Below are 23,066 nucleotides of genomic sequence, written 5' to 3'. Positions count from 1 at the left end.
TAGACAAATAGATCAACGAAATAAGTCCAGATATACACCCTCACATCCACAGGTAACTGATTTTCAGGGAGGGTGTCAAGACCATTCAATGGGGGAAAGAATGGCCTTTTCAACAAAGGTGCTGGAGTAGCTGGATACCCATATGCAAAAGAATGAAGTTGAACCCCTGTTTCACACTGTATACAAGAGTTAACTCAAAATGGATCAAAGACCTAAATGTAAGGGCTAAAGCCATAAAGTATTAGAAGAAAATAGGTGTAAATCTTCATGACCTTGGATTAGACAATGGTTTTTTTAAATACGACACCAAAAGCACAAGTAGCAAAAGAAAATATAAATGGCAGCATCAAAATAAGAAAGCTTCTGTCCTTCAAAGGATATCCTCAGGAAAGTGAAAAGGCAGCCCACAGATTAGGAGAAAAACTGCAAATCATACATTGGATCAGGGATTTGTATCTAAAAAATATAAAGAACTCTTAACAATAATAAAAAAAACACATGATCCAATGAAAATGGACAAAAGATCTGCATAGACATTTCTCTAAAGAAGATCTACAAAAGGCCTCCAGTATGTGAAAAGGTCCCTAACATCATTAGTCATCAGGGAAATGCTGATAAGATACCACTTTACACCCACTCTGATGACTGACATCAAAAGGCAGACAATAACGTGTGGGCTAAGACGTGGAGAAATTGGAGCCCTCGTACAAGGCCGACAGGAACGGAAAATGGGGCAACAGCTTGGAAATGGGCTGGCAGGTCCTCAAAAGGTGAAGCAGAGGATTACATTATAATCCAGCAAGCGCACTCCTAGGTAGACATGCAAAAGAATGGAAACCATTGTCCACCTACAGACTTGTATGTGAATGTTCACAGCAGCATGATTCAGAACAGCCAAAGATTGTAAACAACCCAAGTGTCCATTACCCAGTGACCGTCGGGTAAAGTGTGGGAATTTTATTCAGCCATAGGAAGGGATGAGGCATTGATGCCCGCTCGCACGTGGATGACCCTTGCACGCATCATGCTGAGTGAAGGGAGCCGGACACAAAAGGCCACATATTGTATGATTCCATGTATAGGAAATGTCCACAATAAGCCAATCTATAGAAACAGAAAGTAGATTAGTGGTTGCCTAGGGCTGGGGAGGGAGGGTTGAGGTTGACAGCTAAGGGGTGAGGGGTTTCTTTTGTGGGTGATGAAAATCTTCTCAAAATGACTGTGGGGAGGTTTGCACAACTCTGTGAATACATAGTAAAAGCCATCAAATCGTACTCTCTAGAAGGATGAATTATATGGTATGTGGATTATATGTCACTAAGGTTGCTTGAAGATAGTATAAAAGAAGAGTGAGAAAGAGGAGGAGGAGTCGAAGAGGAGACCCTCAGGACACAGTGTGATTCCTGATGCCTGGAGCCACCTCTCAGTCAGGACCCTGCCCTGCCTGTCCCCACCCCTGGCCTGACACCTGTAGCTGGTACCCCAAATCCGTTCGGCTTGGCGTGAAAGTCATCACATGTGAACATTGGTCTGGTCGGACCAGCTATGCTGCACGTTGGTCTGGCGAGGAGTTTACTTTCAGCTCCTCTCAAGCCAGTGATGAAGGTGAGGGAGAACTTGGGGGGCCGTGAGACCCGCTGCAGAGGAGGCCCAGGCCTGGACAGCCCGGGAACCCCAGCCCAGTGAGGGCTGTGGCCATGCCTAGCTGAGCTTGGGTTAAGCCCCCAGCCCGCAGAGGGTCGTCAGAGTGCTGGGGTCCCCGAGCAGCCTCACTTCTGTGCTGCTGGAGGCCTGGCCGCCAGGGCCCGGTGCTTCACAGCAGTTCTCAAGGCCTGCAGAATGACGCCCTGGCTGTTCCGTACGTTATAGTCACTAAGCTGCAGCAGGCGATCAAAGTCTTCCTCCTTGTAGGTCATGTTGAACAGGGAGTAGGGTGAGGTGGTCCCAGTGAGATCCACCTGGCCAGCTGGGAGCTCTGCAGGGCTGCGCCGGACACCTGCCCAGGGGTGAGAGGGGTTAGGAGCAGGACCCAGAGGCCTCCAGGGCTGGGCAGAAGGAAGCCTTGTGGTGGGCACAGGGGTGGGCTGCTCCTCACTTTCCTCCCAGCCCTCTGTGTCCTTTGCCCAGAAATAGAAATGCAGATAGTAGGGTACTATTTTGAGATATGAAGGGTTTGCTGCTCCCCACATTTCCTTGGGGCAATGCACTCCCACTTTGGAGGCAACCCGACAGTATCTCTGTTTCACCTTCAGGGTCAAGATGGAAACAGCTGGACCACAGTCAGTCAGCTTAGTGAAGGATTCTTAAAACACATGATGGAAACAAGAGTCTGAAAACCAAAGGGATTTTTGCTTTTTAAGAACTAGTCTTCGTTGAGACAGAGAAAGAGAAAGAGAGAATTCTAAGATGGGGGCTGAGCCTGTTAAGGGTAAAGTTGGAAGGTTTGGAATTAGAGCAGGAACCAGAAAGCCAGGAATAACAGACAAAAGCAGAAGTGAGGCTTCCCCACCAGAAAGGGCTGACCAGTTGGCGGAAGGGAAGGATTGGAAGGCATGTGATGAGGGTTTACATTTCAGGGACCCCAGAGTAGAGGCCCACCTTCCCGAGAAAAGACCACAGGCTGGGCTGGGGTGGGAGGGGAGAAGCCAACTGAAATCCCAGGTAGTGTCAGGAGAAATCTGAGAGCCCAGGGCCCGGGGCCTCTCCGTCCTGGCTGCCTAGGCCTCCAACAACGTGATGCCCAAGCAGGGGTGGAGAAGGCTGCAGACGGGGACAGCGCAGGAAGGCCTCTGGAAGCAGGGATTCCCACATACCACCCCAGAACAGGGCAGCAGAAGAGCCCAGGTGCAGCTGGGGGCGGCGGGGGGCCATAGGAGCCTGGGGTCATGACAGGGCAGCAGCACGGTGACTTTGCTAGCAGAGAGCCCCTGCAGGGATGTGGCATCCCCACGGAGACCAGCACACTGCTGTGTCCAGAGCAGGGTGGGACCGGCCTGAGGACCCCCTCCCTCCGCCGGCTGCGGGAGCACCGGGAAGGACGCAGGCAGTGCCTCTGAGGGTCGGGCTGCCAGGCCGTGAGGAAGGGAGGGGATGCCTTACCTGGGGCTGAGTGGTCCCTGAAGGAGGCGTTGACCAGCGGGAAGTGCAGCAGGACCGGGGCATCGGGGCAGGAGGGGTCTGAGAAGAGGTGGCACTCTGTCGGCTGGCGTTGGTCCTGAGGGCTGGGCTCCACTCGAGGGAATGGCAGTCCCCGGGCCCGGCAGTACACCTCAGTCTGCTGCAGCACCTGGTTGGGGGCAGGGGGGCCCACTGGCTACTTCCTGGTCATCTCAGGTCAGTGGTCTAGAAAATGCTAGAGCTCCAGCCCAACTGACTGCTCAGTGTCAGGACAACCTGGTCCTGGCCTCTGTGTGGTCCAGTTAAGATACACGGTGTCTCCTCGGAGGGAGGCAAAGGATTCCAGCAGTCTGCCATGTTGTTTGGTTAATATCTTCAGGGGAGGCACAGACCTAGCACCCCTGCTTCCATTTGGGATTCTGTTGCTAGGTTATGCAAATCCCAGAGCCTGGAGACCTCAGTAGGGGACCCACTTGTGTACCAGGGCCCTAGTCCTGCCCCCAGCCCGCCCTGCTCCTGAGTGCCCAGGGAGGCCCTGAGGGGATGGATGTGGACAGGCCAGGGCCTCCTTCCAGCTTCGTCTAGCTGCTCTTCTTGGGGTGGGCGCAGCGAGCTTCTTCCCTGTGCACCTGTCCTGGGAGCCCAGGGCCCCAGCACCTCCACAGCCCTTCCCAACCAAGGGCCCTGGCAGGAGTCTGTGAGTCAGAGCCTGTCACCCTTCCTTCCCCTTGGGGACCCAGGAGGTCAGGGTCAGTGGCCCCGGGAGCATGGCCTGGCTGCAGGGTGTCTGGGGTTTCCATGGGGCAACGGGAGGCACCTCAAAGGGAGAGGGTAGGGAGTAGTCGAAGGAGAGAATGAGGTCCAGCCTGCGGCCTGGCCGGAACATGGAGGGACAGCTGGTGTTGAGGAAGTAGCCGGCATCTACCAGGCACAGCCGGGGCTCCTGAGGGGTCAGCTGGCTAGCGGTGGAGTCTAGCTGGCAGTCTGATGGGGGAGGCAGGTAATAGTCAGGGGACAGCCACTCTGCCACATGTCTTCTACCCTTCACACTGCATTCGCCTCCATGTCCCCTTCTGTCCTCTGGCGTCACTCTCTGTAGGCACACGCCACCCCAGCCCTTCCCAAGACGTCTGCAGGCCAACCCCAGAAGGGGATGCTGTGAGCCACCCCCCAAGTCCTCTGCCAGTCCTAACCACGGTCCATGTCCCCCCTGGGAGCCCAAGCTTGCTCCCTGCGGAGACACGGCGGGGGCCCTTACCCGCCCAGGTGGAGAAGTCTTTCTGGCTGTAGTAGCCGCGGTGCAGCTGGAGGCCCCGGAGGAAGTTGCAGCTGTGCTGGTGGAGTGGCCTGCCTGTCAGCAAGCCCTTAAACGCCTTGGCCAGGGCCGGCCCGGGCTGCAGCCATGAGGCCTCCAGCCATGAGGAGGTCCTCAAGGAGGCAGGAGACTCCTCTGGGCTCAGAGAAACAGACCTTGGTCCAGTGAGAGGCCTGGAAACGCCTGGCCCTGCTTCCCCTCGGAGAGTGCTGCTCCCCCAAGCATCTGAAGAGGAAGGCGCCTCATCCCAGGCTCCCCTCCCAGCCCGGCTTCTTACCCACGTTCCTGATCTTGTCCTTGATGTGCTGCTTCCGGGTGTCATCAGAGCTGAGGAGGTCATACCAGACATCCAGCAAGTTCAGGGAGAAAATGTTGCTCCAGATACCTGAAGGCCAAACCCCCACAAGAGTCAGCCTCGGGCCTCAGCACTCAGCCTCCCATCACGCGGAGGGCGGGGATGGAAAATGGGAGGCAGGTGGGCTGCTCGGACAGTGGCTCTTCCCCACAGCCCCACCCCGGTGGCGCCCCACCCCAGGGGCTCTGCCAGACCCGGCTACAGGAATCATGTCCAGTCAGGGAGGCCTGGCCCAGGACCGGCCAGAATCTTCGGAGTAACCATCACTCACCTTCCAGAAAGCAGATCCGGGACTCAGGGAGCCTCCTCATCAGCCGCCCCATGAAGAACTCAGAGCCGAAGAGCTCGCTAGGGACGAAGGCTCCATACTTCAGGAACCCCACCTCGTAGGGGGAAAACTCCACCCACTCTATGGGAACAGGAGTGAGAGGTGGGAATGAAAGGAGAGTGGGCTGGGGGAGCCCCAGCTCTGACAGGAGCCAAAGATGCTGCCCCCCAGCAGGCCCCACCCTTCTCCCTGCCTGGCTGACTCCCTCCATCCAGCCCCTTGACCACATCCCCACCACCTCCACCACCAGGACAGTGAGCTCTGCTGCCTGGCTCATCAGCTCCTCAGAACCGCCTCCCTTCCAGAAGGCTGAGCCATCTGTGTAGGAGTTTCCTGTTTCAGTTCTCTGAAGACCCGCAGGGTGCATAGGAGGGGTGTGTGTGTGTTGGAGGGTTACGTGGACGGGGCTGAAGACTGTACCCTTGAAGTCGAGGGTCTCCAGATTGTTCTCTTTGACATTGAGGCTCAAGTAGAGGGGTAGAGGGTTCTGGCCCTGCTCCAGTGCGGCTCTCTGTTCCGACAGCTTCTGATCCATCACCTGGGGTGGGAGGCATGAGGGCCTAGGTGTGGTTGGAAGCGCCCTAGAGGCAGCAGCTCCACCAGGACTGGGTGGAGGGGGGGCAGAGCCTGAGGGTGAGGCAGCTCTCCACTGGAATTTGGGTGGCATGGGTGGGTGCACTCATCCAGTTCCCACTCCCACCCCCATATTCTGACCAGATGCAGGGTCGCCATGGAAGGCTATGGAGGTTGTGCACTGCATATCTCAAGAGAATGCCATTCACAAGGACTATGGTGTCAATAGTGACACCCCACCTCTGCTCCTGCGGTCCTTGGCCCCATCTTTATAGGTTGAAGGGTGGAGGGGATGTGGACCCTGATGCACAGACACAAAGACACACACACACACACACACACACACACACACACACACTGCTTTCCAGAAAGGACACAGGAATCCCATTTTAGTATATACCATAAGCCCTGTCAGGGGATGGGCTGCCTCTTCTAGATTCACACGAATGCAGTCCAGGTCTTGGCCCCTCCAAAATGCTTTCCGGGCATCCTTGTCTCCCACTTACCTACCCTCCTCTTTCCTGCTTTGCACAGTATGATGTTGTACCCCATTGTTTATTCTTGCCTCTATTTCCAATTTTCTCTTCAGTGAAACACCAAGTTCTGCCTTGATGGCAGGGACTATGGCTTGCCTTTTGGGAGAGCCTCCCAGAGTTCTAGGGGCACAGAAAGGTCTCGTTGTATCCCGGACCAAAGATGCCAATAGGGTTCCTGTCCAGCGTCAGCAAGGTTAATGGTTGTGGCTGCCTGGAGCCGCCCTTGGAAAGGAGCCCACCACAGGCCGTGGCTGCTTCTGACGGGGTGGGACATGTACCACAGATGCACAATCCCTCTCTCGGGCTCTCTGAACTGGAAGGCACCTCACTCAGCAGCTAGACCTAGGGGGTTCCCAAACCGCCCAATCCGCCCTTATCATCTGATTTACCTAGAGGATGTGCTAAATAGACAGATTAATAGGTTATTTCTGAGAATCAGCAGATTCTCACTGAGGAATCTGTTTCTTCAATCTCCCCAGGTAATTCTGATGATCAGCCAGGTGTGTGTCCCAGGATTCTAGCCCCACCTTTCCAATGAGGAGTCCCCCTCCAACACCCGTGGCAAGGCTCCAGTGTACTTCTTCCTCCCAAAGACCTCTGTCACTGATGGGTCATCTTTCCCCCTAGTTCTGCAGGGGTACCCTATAGGACTTGAGTTATAGGGAACCCACAGGAAAAATCCCCCAATGTGGCTCAAGCCCCTGGCGCTATGCATCATAGCTACAAGTCAGTCCTGCAGGTGTGAGTGTATGTACATACTGAAGCGGGGGGGACCTTGATTAATAACTGCGATTTCCCTTCTCAAAGTCTTTTTATTCAGGAATCCTGTTTGCCTGCTCTTTGGACATGTAAGATGAGGGGAAATGTGATCTTTTACTCCAGATGCACCATTTCTGACCTGGGGGAAAAGGGTCAGCACATCCCTCCATCTACTGAAATACCCAGTATTCTTTTTCCTTTTAATACCTCACCAGTGGTGGCAGGCCTCTGGATCTCCAGGCCCCCCATTTCCAAATGAGCATCCCCAACCCTGCAGAGCACCCCTCTGATGATGACTCAAGGGTCCCCCTGAGGTGTGGGGGCTGGGTGTGGTGTTGACCATGTGTTGACATGGTCTAGGCACTGTATGGGCAGGGGGTACTAATGGCAAAACCTTTTTGGCCAGAAGTGAAGAAAAACATGTAAGACCTTCTTAACTCAGGAAAAGGCAAGAGAAAAGCTATGAGTTTCCTCCTGAGGAATGGTGAGCAGCTTCTAAGCAGTTCAGTGCTTGTCAGCAAAAGATTAAAGAAAAAAGTTTGAAAGACATAGTTTGAGAAGCACTGATTATAACTGGTATATTTTACAAGCACTTTTTCTTTTAACAAAAACTGAAGCAATATTATAGAAGTGTGTAGACTAATAAAGTTCTGTATAAAGTTCAGGGTATACTATTTCTGTAGTAATAATATTAATGAAATTGTTATTTCTTATGGAGTTATATTTTCTGACATTTAAAATGACTTTTGGAGTTGTACATTAGCATAAAATAGAGATAATAAACGCTTTTACCCAAAAACTTAAATTTGAAATACACACTAAATTTGTCTGATTAAAGAATTATTTTAAAAAGCATATAATGAATGTTAGCTTTAAGAGATAAAGCATAATAACTAAAAAAAAAGAATATTTGAAAAGCTTTAATAGTGAGACAAAATTTTTAAAATCACATGGGTGCTCATTTCTAAGGATGCATTGTTTGTTCAGTAATACCACAAGATTTCTTCTGAACCAAAAACACCCTAAACCTTATTAAGTTTGTCTTTTAAAAAAAGACTCTAAACCTTGTAGATAATACCATGCATTAAGTCATTACTGAAGGATCAAATGGTAATTAAATAAAAGTCTTCTTTATAGCTTTGGATCAAACTGCATTTTTTAGCACCTCATAAAGTAAACTGTTAAAACAAACTTCTCCCAACTCTACAGTAATTAATTGCCACTACCAGGCAGAACAGTCATTAATAAAACACAATACCCTCACAACTGAACACGAACTTAAAATACAGATCTAAAGAATACATAGGATATATTAATAAAGTAAAAATACTTCAAGTAGTTACATTGGTTTTATAAATTAAATGCCATTTCAATAAAAATTCTTTTTTTTAAAAGATTTATTTATTTATTTGAGAGAGAGAGAGCGTGCGTGCGCATGGAGGGGAGGGGCAGAGAGAGAGGAAGATAAGCCGACTCCTCACTGAGCAGGGAGCCCCACATAGGGCTCCATCCTAGGACCCTGAGATCATGACCTGAGCTGAAACCAAGAGTCTGATGCTTCACCAGTTGAGCCACCCAGGCGCCCCTCAATAAAAATGCTAACATTTCCCATGAAACATAACTAGCTGATTCTATTACATGTATAGAAGAGCAAAGGGCCAAAAGGAGCCAGGGTAATTCTGAGAAAAACCAAGGTGGTGAATGGGGGTAAACCTGCCCTATCAGATACCAGCATGCATTACCACCGTAGAGTCTCTAAACCAGTGCAGTGTTGGCACATGTTAGAGAATCAGCCCCATTGGAATGGAAGAGAGCTCAGGAAGTGTCCCATGAATATATGAAAGCTGACACAGGACACAAGTAGTAATGCAGATTTGTGGAGAAAAAGGTGTAAGTGATATTCGGAAAGTTTGCAATCCATATGGAAAAAAAAATAAAACAGGGTTTGTGTTCACATACCTGAAGATATATTAAAGATTAAATTCCTAATTGTGAAAAACAAATCTTTAAAACTTTTATAAGGATACATAGGAAGATATTTTATAACTTTAGGAGAGGGAAAGATTTCTCTAGGGAGACTCTAAAAGCACAGACCATAAAGGAAAAGAATGATACACCAGGTTATATTAAAATTATGCATCAAAATCTAGTGGAACTGATAAAGGATTAATATCCAGAATCTATAAGGAACTCCCACAAAATAATATTAAAGATGAATTAACAGAAAAATGAAAAAGGACTTGAGTAGGTAATCCATGGAAGAAGAAGTCTCAATGACAAGTATACTTGAAAATAAGATCAGTCTCACTAAAAATCAAGGAAATGGAAAGCCACAATAAAATTTTGTATGACACCCATAAAATGAACAAAAAACTAAAAGTCTGAAGAGCATGTAGAGAAAAAGAAACGATGATACACTGATGGTGGGAGTGTGAATTAATGAAACCTTTTTGGAGAATGATTTGGCAATAGGCAGGAAAGCTGAAGATACAAGTGCCCAACTGCCTAACAATCCCACTCCTGGGTATGTACCTTGGAGGCTCAGAGAATCTCTAACATTTGTGCACAAGGAGACTTGTTTGAAACCATCTGTTCAAGTAACATTGTATTTTTCTTAAGGATGTATAATAAAAGGTATATACAATAAAATATATAACAGAGGTAAATAAAGTATGTTATGTAATTATATGTTATGTATTACATGATACAATCATGTATACAGACTGAAGATATGCATGTGATGATATGGGACTGGGGAGGCATCCACAGGGGGGCTTCAATTCTTTCTGTAACATACTATTTCTTAGACTGGTTGGTGAGATTGTGCATATTCATTACATTATTCCTTATGCTTTATGCATTTTCTTAGGTCTGAAGATTATTATAATATTTAATGATAAATATTATTTTTATAATATTTTAAACTAATACATAAAAAATAAGAATGGTTGGTAATTTCCAAGTAGCATTGTTCTTACCAGCAAGAATAACATTTAAAGGAAAAAATCCAAAGCAAATTCATTTTTGGTTAGTTTACATGATAATCTTTCTTGGTCAAACTCCTGATACCCAAAGATAAGGAAGGTAAGAATCCTTCCTCTGCTAATATATTTGATAGTTTACTTTTTTATTATGAATGTTAAAGATACTTTTTTGTGTGTTTTAGTTGTTTCAAATGCTTCAAAAGAAATGTTCAGATAATTATCTGTGGTAAAACAATAGTGGGGAAAAAATAACTGATTTTAATAATTGTATCAGTTAATATAAGTTCAACAGTGAACTTACTAAACTTTCCTTAAAGAACCAAGTTATAAAAAGTGTATCTGCTCAGTTTGGTCTTCATGGCATTACAATAAACAGTAAAGAAATATAATAGCTGGGGCACCTGGGTGGCTCCAAGGTTTAAGCCTCTGCCTTCCGCTCAGGTCATGATCCCAGGCTCCCTGCTCAGCTGGGAGCCAACTTCTTCTTCTCCCCCCGTGCTTGTGTTCTCTCTTGCTATCTCTCTCTCTCTCAAATAAATAAAATAAAATCTCTAAAAAAAGAAAGAAATATAATAGCTAACAATGCTAACTCTATGCCAAAGCACCACTGAATGTTCACAACAAGCCTGTGAGGTAAGTACTATTCTCACTCGTCCCCACTGAACAGATGAGAAAACCGAGGCACGGAGAGATTAGTAACTTGCGAAAGAACACATAGCTAGTAAGAGGCATTGAGATTAAACCTGGGGAATCTGGCTCCAGAGTCTGTGCTTTTAACACTACCATGAAGATATAGAAGAAGAAGACATTCTATATTGCAGTATTAATAAAATAAAAATTATTCGAGCAATCTCACTGACACTTAAACATAATGTGAAAGTTTTGTTTGCTTAACTGACTTTGGCATTGACTCGTCCCTAAGCTCTTGAGAGATATAGAAATCTCTGTTTCATGGCAAAGAACTGAAAAATAGCCTGACTCAAAAAGGCAGCATCCCAAAGTACAGTAGACACTGAGACACTGTGATCCCCGTGCCCTTTCCCCACAGATCCCAGCCTCCCTCACCCTGTAGGAAATGCGCATGCGCAGTAGCTAACTGCAAGGCTGCCCCAGCCCTGCAGGTGCACGCACGTTGCGCCTTGCCAGCATTGGTGCCCTACCTGGCCGTGCAGCATGAACTCCAGCACGAGAGCCCACAGGTCCACAAAAGTCGTGGGGTGGCCCTGTTTGGCCCGCAGCTCCAGCTCTTGGTGGTAGCTCGCAAGGCGCTCTGGGGAGAAGGCCTCCATCTTGCTCTTGACCAGGTGCTCCCTGGCATATTTGATGGGTCCTTCGAGGTCCTTCTGTGACCACTCAGGGTCCCCGTAGAGGTGGGCCATTGCCCTGGGAGAATAAAGGGACAGTATGGGGGGGGGGCGGAGGCCCACCTTGGCTCGCTGCAACATCTCCTTCCCACCCTCCCACTTCTCCCAATGTGGTGATCCTGCAGCCAAGGCCCTGCCCATCTGGAAAATGTGTCTCGGGGTTTTCTTTCAGATCAGCCCTATCCAATATAAATATAATGTGAGCCACAGATGTAATTTGAAATTTCCTAGTAACCACATTTTGAAAAAGTAAGAAGAGGGCAATAAAAATTTTTTTTAAAGATTTTATTTATTTATTTGACAGAGACACAGTGAGAGAGGGAACACAAGCAAGGGGAGTGGGAGAGGGAGAAGCAGGCTTCCCACTGAGCAGGGAGCCTGATGTTGGGCTCCATCCCAGGACCCTGGGACCATGACCTGAGCTGAAGGAAGACGCTTAACAACTGAGCCACCCAGGCGCCCCTTAAAATTTAATTTTAATAGTATTATCTTAATTCAGTATATCTAAAAATTCTCATTTCAACATGTAATCAATATAAAAAATTAACATAAATTTATATTTTTTCTAGCTAAGTCTTCGAAATTCCCTGTGTATTTTATCTTTATAACACATTTCAATTCGGACTAGCCACATTTCAAGTGGTCAATAACCACATGTGACTAGTGGCTACTGCATTGTACAGAACAGATCTAGACTCTACACCCATCTTCATGGGCCTGTCCTGAAGCCTTTAAGACTCTGCTTGTCAACAGCTGTTACCTAAAGTCCTCTGAGTTTACTCTCCTTTTACTCCTTAAAGTCACATTTCAATAAGACTCAAAGGAACGAATCTCTAACAGTGAAAAGTCCCACCTCATCATAGGCAGGGTGGGGTTATAGGGAGGCAATGTTGTCTTTAGGTAAGAGGTAAGATAGTATCTCTTCATCTAAATTTCTCCATCTATACTATAGGGATAGCAAAAGAAACTACCCTAGAGAGTGTTACAAGGATTTAAATGAGATAATAATGTTTAAAGAAAAAAGAGCTACCGACTTGGAGTTCCTGCTACATGTCAGACAAGGTAAGTGTTTTACTTGGGCTGCCCCAGGACAATCCTGTGGGATAAGTACTACTATTACCCCGTTCTGGAGATGAGTCAACTGAGAATCAGAGGAAATCAGTTGCCCAGTAAGTGGTGTGGCAGAGACTCAGACCCCAGCTCCTCCCGAATCAGCTGCCTTGGGCCTCTCCAGTAGCATGGAATGGTGTCCCCCAATGCCTCTCTCACAGGAGGACCTCTGTAATATCTACTTCCTCCCTTCTGAGAAAGCCACCTGACACCCACCAGACTATACTGCTCAGACCCACTTGGCTTCCACACATAGAGGGGTTCCCCGGTGTCTACTCCATTCCCCTTTGGGACCTGATCATCTCTGCTCTTCCAGTCCCTACGGCCCTCACCACGTAGAGCCCGAGATGCCGCTGAAGTAGGTCACACAGTCCAGGAGGCCCAGCTTCTGCAGGGCCAACAGGTGGCCATAGAGAGAGGTCATGGCCCGGGCACCTCCTCCTGTGGCCATGATGCCCACAAGAGGGACCTGGACCGACACAGACACAGGCTGGCTTAACCAGGACCAGGATGTGGGGGAGGGACCTCGGGGCCAGGGCCTGATGGAGTCGGGGTTAGACCTAGCACCCAGCCCCTCCCCCAGGAAGTGACAGCTCTTGGTCCTGGACAGGGCCTGAAAAGGAGTGAGAACCCCAAAGCTCACCCCCACCCCCCACACAGCCACTCCCATCTCTGCGACTGGAGTGTCTGGAGAGGGCAGCGGAATCGGGTACTTCCTTAAGGCAGTCCAAGGTATTGCACCCACGTTCCCCAGTACCCCCAAACCTCATCCTCCTTTAGGTCTCTGTCCAGCTGCAGGGCCTGCTTGAGAGCCTTAGCCACCACTTGCTTCCTCCTGCTCAGGAAGGCTTTCTCCTCTGCGCATAGATCGAAGCCCAGGTGCACAGCCAGCTCCTTAGGGCTGGGGCAGTAGAGGATCCACGGGTCGGGGCACTGCATAGCTCAGCCACTGTCTGGCCAAGCCCCTGACAGCTGCCAGATTACCTCCCTGCTCCCAACCCCAGGGGCCACCCTTTCCACAGCACTCCCTGCCTCACGACCACCCCACGCCGTCCCCCACAGATATGAACGTCTCTTACCAGCCCTCAGCCTTGAGCTGCAGCTTCACTCTTGGGGTCTGAAATCAAAGCAAGAGTCTGGACTTAGAATATCCTCAACCCTCAGGGGAATGTGGGTACCCCCTGGGGGCCCCATCTTTATTCTCACTGGCACTTCCCATCCAGTCGAGGCCACTTACATTTGTGGCAGGAATGTTAATGGTCACCTCCTTTCCCACAGCCAAGGACCTCAGGGGCACAGTGAGGTGCCCAGCTGACTTGTCTGAATTCCAGCCATTGCTTGCAGAGCTCTGGAGGGAAATATTCATTCAACCAAACCTTACTGAGTATCTAGACAGTGATCCAGACAGACACAGTCCCTCTCTGATAATGTAAAAATAAGCACAATATTTACAGTTATTATAATACTTATAATTACTAATTATTAAAATACTTGCTGATATTTTTTGTTCTAACTGAATTATGTATCTGAATTTATCACAAAATAGGTAGTGAACGGATGTTAGCAAATGCTACAAAGGGAAAAAAGTGTTGTAAAGGAAATGAGCAGGGTGATATGATACAATAACGAAAGGTGGGGTGTGTGGGGTCTATTTAAGATGGGGAGTCAAGAGGGGCCCTTTGAGCTGAGATCTAAAAGAGGAAGAAGAGAAGGAGGCAGCAGCCTTGGAAGGACCCGGAGGAGAACACAGAAGGCCCTTGGCGTGTTGGGAAAGCAGGAAGAGAGAAATATGGCTGGGGCATCATGAAAGAGGGGGAGCATGGAACAAAGTGAGGCAGCAGAGGTGGGCAAGGGCCAGGCCATGCAGGGCCTTGGAGGCACCGATCTGGGAATTTCTTCTAAGATATTGATGCGGGCGCCATTGAAAGGTTCAAACCAAGTCTGACAAGGCAGGGCAGTCCCCGGGCCCACGCCAGGCTCCTGGTGGTTCTCCCTGTCTGCCAAGGGCTTGGTGCTTCACTGGGGGAGGCTGGCGAGGCCATGGGGGCCTGGCGTTGGCCTGAGAGGGGCCCGCGCCCACGGCGGGGAGAGCTCCAAAGCCAAGACCCACCCTCAGACGCGCGCTCAGGTTGGCCTCTTGGGCTGCCATGTAATGGAAGCGGAAGGCAGAGGCTGGGCCCAGAGCAGATGTCTGTGTGTCTTCATAGGACCCCTTCAGCTCCAGCTCCAGCTCCAGCTTGTCCTGATCTAGGCGGAGAGTGGGCAGATTAGCACAAGGGCAACAAGAGCCAGGAATCCGAGCAGGGACCCCAGGAAACTGGCAGTATTGCTCGGGCATGGTCAAGACCTGGGAGTTTGGACCACAGTAGACAGGATTCTGGAGAGCGCCCTCCCCAGCCCCCATGGGACTCCCACCTCATGCAACACACCCTCCCCCAGGTCAGGGGGACCCTCGAGCCCACAGACCTGTCGCCCTCATGCTGTGTGAGTAAGAAAGAGGCTCTGCTCGGCTGCTCACCTGCCGCCCCGCACAGGTGTCCCAGCCACCCCATCTAGCAGAGAGCAGGCCTCACCTGTGACCGTGACCGTGGCTGCGCTCCCGGCGCGGTCCACACAGACATCCAGGCAGGACAGCTCTCGGGCCTGGGGCAGACCACATCGTGGGCCGGGGGCTCGGCAGGGGAAGCTGAGGTCCCCTCAACTTCACCCTCTGAGCCCCAGGGATCCAAATCCACCACACACAGAACAGGAAGCGGGGTCCAGCGTGGGATTGGAGGCAGAACCGCCACCCCCCTCCTCTGATCTGCTAGGACTGCTGAGTCGGGTGTTCTGGAGCAGCTGGGTGAGCCCCGCCTCCACCCCGTGCACACCCCCAGCTTTCAAAGATTTGCCAAACTTGGGGGATCTCTGAAGGCCGCCCGGCCCTCAGGCACCGTTCTTTCTTCTCCGTGTTTCTCTGCGGGCTCAGCCTGGAGAGTGCCTTCCTACCACAACGGCTCCCAAACAGTAGTATGCAAACCACTGGTCTACAGGATGATGGAATGATCTCCCGGCTGTCCTCCAGTTGACCAGCTTGCCAAAGGAGCCCGCTGCATTCTCTGTAAGGCATGTCATCTGACGCCCGCAGTCCCCCCAGCTCCTGACTGACTCCCGCACACAGGCTGAGTTTAGCCTCCCACCACTGGTCTCCATCCCCTCGGATAAAAAGCAGCTGCCGTAGGTATGACGATTTTAACGTGCATTTGTAAAAGTAATACTAGCCCATGAAGCGGCCCTTGTACGACCCTGAGGGTAGAGGCCTCCTTCAGTCTGGGGCTCTAACAGCCTTCCCTCACACTAGGCCCGGCCCTGCTCCCGGGTCATGCCTGCGTTGCTGGCCTGCAGCCTTTGAGTGGAAAGCTTCTTGGGCCTTGTTTACCACATTCCTGACCGCTGCAGCTTTGTGAGCTTGCTCTGTCTTCGAAGAGCTGACCAGGACTCCCCACCGGCTCAAGGAGGAGCCGACTGAGCCCCTGACTCTACCCCAGCGCCCCCAGGTTGGAAGCGCAGCGCACCGGAAACTCCTTCCGAGCCTCCGCTGCTGCAGTACTAACACCCCAGTGGGACCTGGCTTGCGTGACTTGCCCACCACCTTCCGAGGCGAAGAACTAGCAGTCCATCACAGGGGATGAAACACTGTCAGAAGCACCCACGATTCCCCCCACACTCCCTCAGCCGTCCAGCCTTGGGCCAGAGCCTCCCCCCAGCAGAGCCTCGGCCTCCCTCTCTCCATGTTCCCCTAAGGCCCCGGCCCCTCCCAGCTCCCAGCCCCCAGCCCCTGACCACCGCCCCCGGTGACCACCCACCTGGGAGGCCAGAGGTGGTCTTACCACAGTACCCCGTCCCTGCCTGTCCCTTCGGCACCCCCCAACCTCAGTGTCGGCTCTGGGGCCCCTCCCTAAGCTCCCCTTTACAAGCCTGGGGAGGGTGGTTACCACAAGGACGTCGTTGGTGATGAGGTTTTCTGGACAGTCTGACCTGGAAAAATCACAACATCTGGAGCTCAGCCTGACAAAGGCAAACGCTCCCTGCACTGAGCTGCCCCCTCACAGCACGGCCTCCAGCCCCCTTGGGGCCTCCCTGGGTGATGCAAAGGGACCCTAAGTCCTGGATACCATTCAGGGTGAGGGAGGTGCTTCTGAAGACTGCAATGTGAGGACAGGGAGAGTGGCGCCAAGGAACCAGTGACCTTCCTCTCCTCATTCCTCTAAGAGGACCCCCCCCAACCCAGACTGGCAGGGGTGGGGACACGAGGGACAGAGAATCTGGGTCAAAGACAATTTCCTTAAATAAAGTCTGGGTCCTGAGACACTCCCTGGGCTGTGTGATGATTACTCACGTTTTTTCCAGCAGGAACTCCACATCCAGCTCCCCCTGCCCCTGAAATCAAAGATGAGCAACTCATCAACATTTACACATATCTTCACAGCTGACACAGTTCTTTGACCTTGTATTGTCACATCTCGAGCAGTCTTTCAGGGAGGCACGGTATTACAATTCTTCCCACTTTACAGATGCAGAAGTTGAGAATTGGGGAAAAGACGGGCTGCCTGCCCAAGTTACCCACAGCTGATAAGTCTGCAGGGAACAGGTCTCCCTCCTTGGCAGGGCTGAAGGAGGAGGTGAGGAGCACAAGCCAAAAGAGGCTTAAGGATGCCCAGGGCCCATCTCCTGTTCCTCTTGAAGGGGACCTGACCCCAGAGCCCTGCCATCCCATTCCCCAGCCTTCACCTGCTGGAGAAGGAGCAGAGACCTTCATAAAGCAGGCCTTGGGCACCGCAAGAGAGCAGTGAGCAGGAGTGATGGAGCCCCCAACTGCCCCAAGGGTTAGTTACCCTGAGCTGGGTTTTGATTGATATTAGGAAGTTCTCCACCACCAGAAACCTTCCTCGGAGTGGACTAAAATCTCTGCATTGAGTGATTCAGTCTAGTTAACAGTCTAGTTAAGCCTTCTCCTTTCCTATTAAAAATGTAAATATCTCTGGGAGGGGCTTCCCTCTTTCTGTGAACGCAATCAGCACAGCAGCATTCCAGAAGGGAGAAGCTGTGTAACTTCCTCAGTCTGGAGTGCTGAAGGGTGGGGCGCAGAGGGGTGGGACTCCCCACTCACCTGGGGACCAGGGGAGAAGGTCTTCCGGAGCAGCTCCCCAGGGACGACTTCTGAGACGTCATAGAGAACTTTGAAGCAGGCATCATCCTCCGTGACTGAGTCTTCATCATAGACATTTAACTCCAGAACATTCTAGGGACCCGGGAACAGCAACGTAGCACATTATTTACTCATCACTGTACTCCATACCTGTTGAGCCTTTACTTGATGCCCAGGGTCGGAAAAGATTATTATGCCTCCACACTTTTTACTTCAAAATAAAAATAATAGTAAAACTTAAAAGCACTAAAAGGAAATCTGACAAAGTTCCTAATCTCCCCCAGCTAATTTTTGTTTTTATAAAAAATAAAATTCTTTCAGCATTTCCCCACCATTGCACACCACCCCCCCTTTGCGGGTCCCCCAAGGCACCGTATGTACCAGGCGCTGTGTTATGAGTCTTCCATGCATTATCTCATTTAACCTCATAACAGCTCCATCAGGAAGGGATTCTTAACTGCCTCCATTCCACAGATGGGCTTAGAGAGGACCAGCGTCAGGCTCACAGCCACATGATGGATCACATGTTCTCTCCCACATCGCACACCCAGGCTGGGAACAAAGTCACTCCTCCCCCGTGTCTCTGACTGAGCCCTGGAGGAAGGTGTGCTCCGAAAGAAGGATACAGCCGGTCCTTAGGTGGGTGGTCCTGGCCTTTACCTTGACCTGACTCTGGATTAGGAAACTGAAGGTCTCATTCCATACAGGATGACTGGTGTTGGTGATTGTTTTGGTCTTAAACTTTGTTCCAAGGACGGTTGGCAGCTGTAGGGTCACATAGGGGTCTGCCTCACTCACTGGCAATGTCAAGAGAACAGGGTAAGAGAGAATTCCTTACACTCCTCTCCAGGGGCCTCGCCAGGTTCCTACCATGACCTTGGCGGCCACTGTGGGTAGCCCAGCCCAGCCCCCAAGTTCTCACCTGGGCCTTTCCCGTAGGGCCTGGTCATCTCTACACCCCTAGAGCCCAGAAATAGTTACTCACACAGGTCAGTCCAGCCCAGGTTCCGTGCCTCCAGGACCCTCACAGTGAGCCGCCAGCAGGCAGAGGCCTCCCCCTGGAGAGAAAAACAGACTGCTCTGTCCCTCCTGCTTGGGCCCCAGCCCCACCCCTCTGTGCTGAGGTTTCTCCTCACAAGCTCAGTGATGCTGCCAGGCATTTGGGGGCAAACAGCCTTTGCCCACCACTGTCCTTGGGGCCGTGGTCCTGGGCTGCAGCAGTCAGGGCAGGCAGACCAACGGGGGGTGGAATCTGTGGGACTCCCTCCCCTTCAGGGACAGAATTGCAGTGTAGAGGTGACAACAGGGAAACGAGGACCGAGGAATGGTCACCACACTGGACATGTACTAAAACCCTGGGGAGGCCACGTCAGCCCACAGCCAAGCACAGCGAGGAGGAAGCAGAACCTGAGTGGGCACGGGCTCATGGGGGCAAAGGGAGCAGAGGTGGTGAAGGAAAAGCAGAAGGCAAATAGGGTGTGCCAAGTCCTTCTGGGGACAGGGCACAAGGGGGCTCTCCTCAAATCCCTACTGCTGAGGTCCTTGCCACTGCCTGGAACCCCAGGGTGGGGTGCTTGTGTTTCTGTTCTTCTTGAGGCCTAGCTATAGTTTGCTCTTTCTGGGTGCCCTGCACCAGTTTCTTACGGTAAGCCCCCGCCATCTGAGGCAGAGGTGGCACTGGGCTTGCAGGACCGACATTCGGCCCTGTGGGGTCCTGGGAGACAGTGTTGTGATGAAACCCAAGAGTTCTTCTGCTTTGTGCCCTCCTGTCACCGGTCCCCTCCATGCCTGTGACCCCGAAGTCTCCTGCCAGGAACCCGTCTGGGCTCCGCACAGGTGCTGTCTGCTGAGGGTTGCCTCAGTGTCCGCAGACTGTCCATTCCCACAGAGAAATTTAAAGGATGATGAGGCCACAGCAAAGCCACTCAGGACTGGTGCCCTGTGGGTCCTCGCATCTCTCTCCTGCACCTTCATGCTGAGTGTCTTTGTCATTCCTGTCAACTTTCTGGAAGAGCACATGTGATACCCCAACCTTCCTACATTTCCGCCCCCCCCCCCGCCCGCCCCTCCTCCTCCCAGGGCACACTGGTTTCTCCCTTCTTGGGGATTAACTCCAGGGATGCCAGCAACATTTTGACTCTAGGGGCCTTAAGCCAGAGCTTATAAATGGCAGAGATGTTACGGCTTTTGAGACACCTGGCTCTATTTCCTCCCTGCGCCCAGATCCATCACTGCCCACCACAGAGAAAGTGCTGGCTGGGATCCCGGGGCCCTGGACAGAGCTGAGCTTCCGTGTGCACACCAAGACAGGGGAAGGACAGAGGCAGCCCAGACTCCCCTCATCCCTGAGACCACAGCCTGTGGGTGGCTCTAGAGCCCACCGGGGCTACTACGAGGTGTCCCCACCTGCTCCTTTCCAGCCAGTCACCATGCCCAATTTAAGCATCGTTGCCCATTTCTCTCTCTGGTCATCAAGAGCCTCTCAACCTCAGAAAGCCCACTGTCCCCTAGCAGGATATTTTTCCCAGGGTGAAACCCCATTTCTCATTACCTCTAAAACCATCACCAAGACAGAGCACCATAGGATGGGCTGTGACAATAAATACAATGACGGGTCATTACTCGGGGAGGTCGAGTGGAGTGGGCAAGGCAGGCTCCCAGCCAGGATATCTGGATCTAAACCTTGGTCCCCTGCTTACTTGCTGTGTGACCCTGGACAAGTCACTACACCTCTCAGTACTTCCATTTCCTCATAAGTAGTGGGACTAATTAATAGAGGCTAAATGTGTTAATGCCTGTAGAATGCTTAGCAAAAAAGTAAGCAGTTGCTAGATAATTGGTCTTATTACTATTTATTAAGTGCTTGTTATATTTCTAGGTGCTGTACTAAGCAGGCTATGTATTCCAACTTGATTTATCCTCCCGACACCTCCTAAGATAGTACTCTCATTTCCTCCCATTTTACAGACGAGAGAATTGAGGCTTAGAAAAGTTTGCATAGGTCACAGAGTTAGCAGGTGACCTAGGTAGGATTCAAGCCCTTCTGTCTTCACGGCCAGAGCTCACATCCCCTGTACTGTTCTACCTCCCAGGACTTGGCTCCTTTGTAAAAGCATGCAACTTTCCCCCACTGCCCTCTGGATATCGAAACAGAATTTCTTAGATTTGTTTTAGACCAATATGGATACTGAACTAACTAATTGATGTGATTCTCCTGAGGGCATTGGGTCTTCCCCTCCCCTGTTGAAATGTCCTCCTGTCTGAAATACTGCCTTAATTGATGACTGACCCTGAATGCTATGGAGGGCTTCTCCAGCAGGAGAAGGCTCCTGTAGGCTCCTGGGAGTACCTCCCTGCTGCGAGTCTCAGCCCCTGTTTCTCCCTATGCAGGGACCCCAGGGCCTCCTCCAGCCTCCTCCCTGTGGAGAGGCTCAGTGCTGGCCCCTGCCCATCACCGGGGAAGTGACCCAAGCAAGTTTGACGGGGCTGGAGTCCCCATACAGGGGTCCAGACCATGGGGTCTTCACCAGCAAGAAGAAAATGAGCAAGCTGCCTTTCCCCCTGCTGGCCCCAAGCAACCCACTGTGGTAGGGGAGGTTGGAGAGAGGAGTGGAGACTTCAGGCCCAGCCTCGGGCCCTGTATCTCCTGAGTCATGCTGAGCCGATGCTCCTGGATCATGCAGCAGGCACGTCCCAGAGCCAGTCCTGGATGCCTGGCCTGTTCTGCCGGCCCACCTCCTACCGCCAGGGCAGACTCCAGTCCCCTGTTCCAGCAGGAACGAGGCTGGGTGAGGCCACTGCTGAGCCTGCCCTGGGAGCCGACTTGAAGGCTGGGGGTTAAGGGCCTGATCTCTGGGATTCAACCAATCCCAACAACATCAGCTGGAGGCGATGTGCTTTCCAGGCATGTGGGCAGACTCAAGCCCCCAGAGTCACTGCGCATTGGGCTTCAGTTTTGCCCCTAGGCTGGGTCTAGAGCAGGCAGAGGGTAGCAGGAAAAGGATGCCCAGTCTTCTCCAGGGAGATGAGGATGAACACAGATACATCAGAAACCGCCAGAGCTGGGTTCTGGGGCTCAAGCTCCTGATGGGAGGAGCAGACGGAGCTAGAGCTAGGCCCCCTCCACCGCCCTGCTCCTGCAGCCTTGGGGTCTTCCCAGGCAGCCATCTGAGCGTTTTCACTAATGTCCACCTTGGTGAGGGGGCTCCTCTAGACCTCAGGCTGACAGGGGCTGGGGCAGGAGATGTTATCCTTCAATGGAGGGTTCCCTCTCTGTATTTCCCAGGATGGCCTGGTACCTGGCTTGAGCCAGGCAAGTCTTCTCCAGGAGCACCAGTCTGGGGCTACTTGACTGGATCCGACTTGGGCCTGGGTCTCAGGGCCAAGGCTCCAGAAGCCTGGCAAAGTCTGAGAATGAGACAAATGCCTCAGGATGGTGAGCTTGGCACACTTAGCTTCTTTCATGGCCCCTGCCTGGGGCACCCGGGGAGACCCGAAGAGCCAGTCCCTCTTGGCCTTGGTCCACAGCAGAGGATGAGAAATCTGGCAGAGAGGAAGCACGTGGAAGGAGTGGGGCTAGCAGTTTGTAGATCTCTTTGGCCTGGTTGCAGCCTCCTCTCTTGGCCTAGGAAGTAATTGGCAGTGGATGGGGACTTGGCCTGCAAAGCTCTGGGGACACACAAGGGAGTTCCTTGGTCCCCGCCAGTTCCAGGAGGTCCACTCCCTGCAGTGATGAACTCTGGGCCTGGTGGGGTGTCGTCCTGTGACACACAGCCACTGTGCTCTCTGATGTGGCATGCGAGCTTTGGCAGGGAGGAGGGTAAGAGGCTCTAAGGAGAACACAGGCCCTCATGTCTATGGATATTGGTCATTCATCCACCCTCCCCTAACTCTCCATCCCCAAGCACAGACTCTCTTACCCTCTGCCTCCCACCCTCGGCCTCTGCCTAGGCAGAGACCCCTAGCTTTGGGACCCTGGCCTTCCCCAGAGGCCAGGATCACCTTGGTTTGCGCTGCGTCAAGCTTCTCAGAATGCACCCTGGCCCTGGGCCCTGCCCCAAGTGATGCCCAGGGGCTTGGCGACACTGTTACCTGGTGAGGGTGGCCAGCTGGTCCCCTCGTTGTCAGTCTCTCCATACCAACCCTTCTGGCTCCACTCCAGGACCAGCTCCTGCCAAGATGTCAGCTCCCTGGCCAGCTGGCAGTAACTATTCCAGTGGGATGGGGCTGTGAATCTGCCCACATCCAAGGAGCCGCAATCCTATAAACAGGCTGGGCTCCACCCCTGGGTCACTCCCTTAGCCTAGCATCTTCCCTTCTTCCCCAAGAGGCTGGGCCAACCAGCATCTCCAGAAACCTCTGGCAGGGCCCCAGGACCCGCAGGTGGAGCACCCCTTTCAGACGTGGAGCATCACGACTGCAGACGCAGCGAGGAGGG

General features: G+C 51.7%; 1 protein-coding gene across 2 annotated transcripts; it reads right to left on the bottom strand.

The window, feature by feature from the left end:
- Positions 1-942: 942 nt before the first annotated feature.
- PLA2G4D (phospholipase A2 group IVD) lies at positions 943-22,833 on the bottom strand. 2 transcript variants are annotated; one of them, XM_078079490.1, is made up of 21 exons: positions 22,721-22,833; positions 18,615-18,687; positions 18,290-18,426; positions 17,591-17,722; positions 16,820-16,860; positions 16,416-16,458; positions 15,015-15,084; positions 14,552-14,688; positions 13,679-13,789; positions 13,521-13,558; positions 13,207-13,342; positions 12,774-12,910; positions 11,128-11,350; positions 5,536-5,653; positions 5,059-5,196; positions 4,710-4,817; positions 4,376-4,567; positions 3,935-4,101; positions 3,100-3,286; positions 1,774-1,996; positions 943-1,104 (listed from the first exon to the last, which is right to left on the bottom strand). In XM_078079490.1, the coding sequence occupies exons 1-21, from the start codon at positions 22,763-22,765 to the stop codon at positions 1,023-1,025; spliced, it is 2,538 nt and encodes an 845-aa protein (XP_077935616.1). In that variant the 5' UTR covers positions 22,766-22,833; the 3' UTR covers positions 943-1,022. The 2 variants fall into 2 exon arrangements, with proteins under 2 accessions (XP_077935616.1, XP_077935617.1); XM_078079491.1 differs by lacking the exons at positions 16,416-16,458; positions 16,820-16,860; positions 17,591-17,722; ... (1 more) ...; positions 18,615-18,687; positions 22,721-22,833 and having other exon boundaries at positions 14,552-14,683; positions 15,015-16,194.
- Between the last annotated feature and the right edge of the window lie 233 nt (positions 22,834-23,066).

Source organism: Halichoerus grypus, chromosome 8 (assembly GCF_964656455.1).
Source record: "Halichoerus grypus chromosome 8, mHalGry1.hap1.1, whole genome shotgun sequence".
Taxonomy (NCBI): Eukaryota; Metazoa; Chordata; class Mammalia; order Carnivora; family Phocidae; genus Halichoerus; species Halichoerus grypus.
This window is presented reverse-complemented; position numbering and strand designations above follow the sequence as displayed.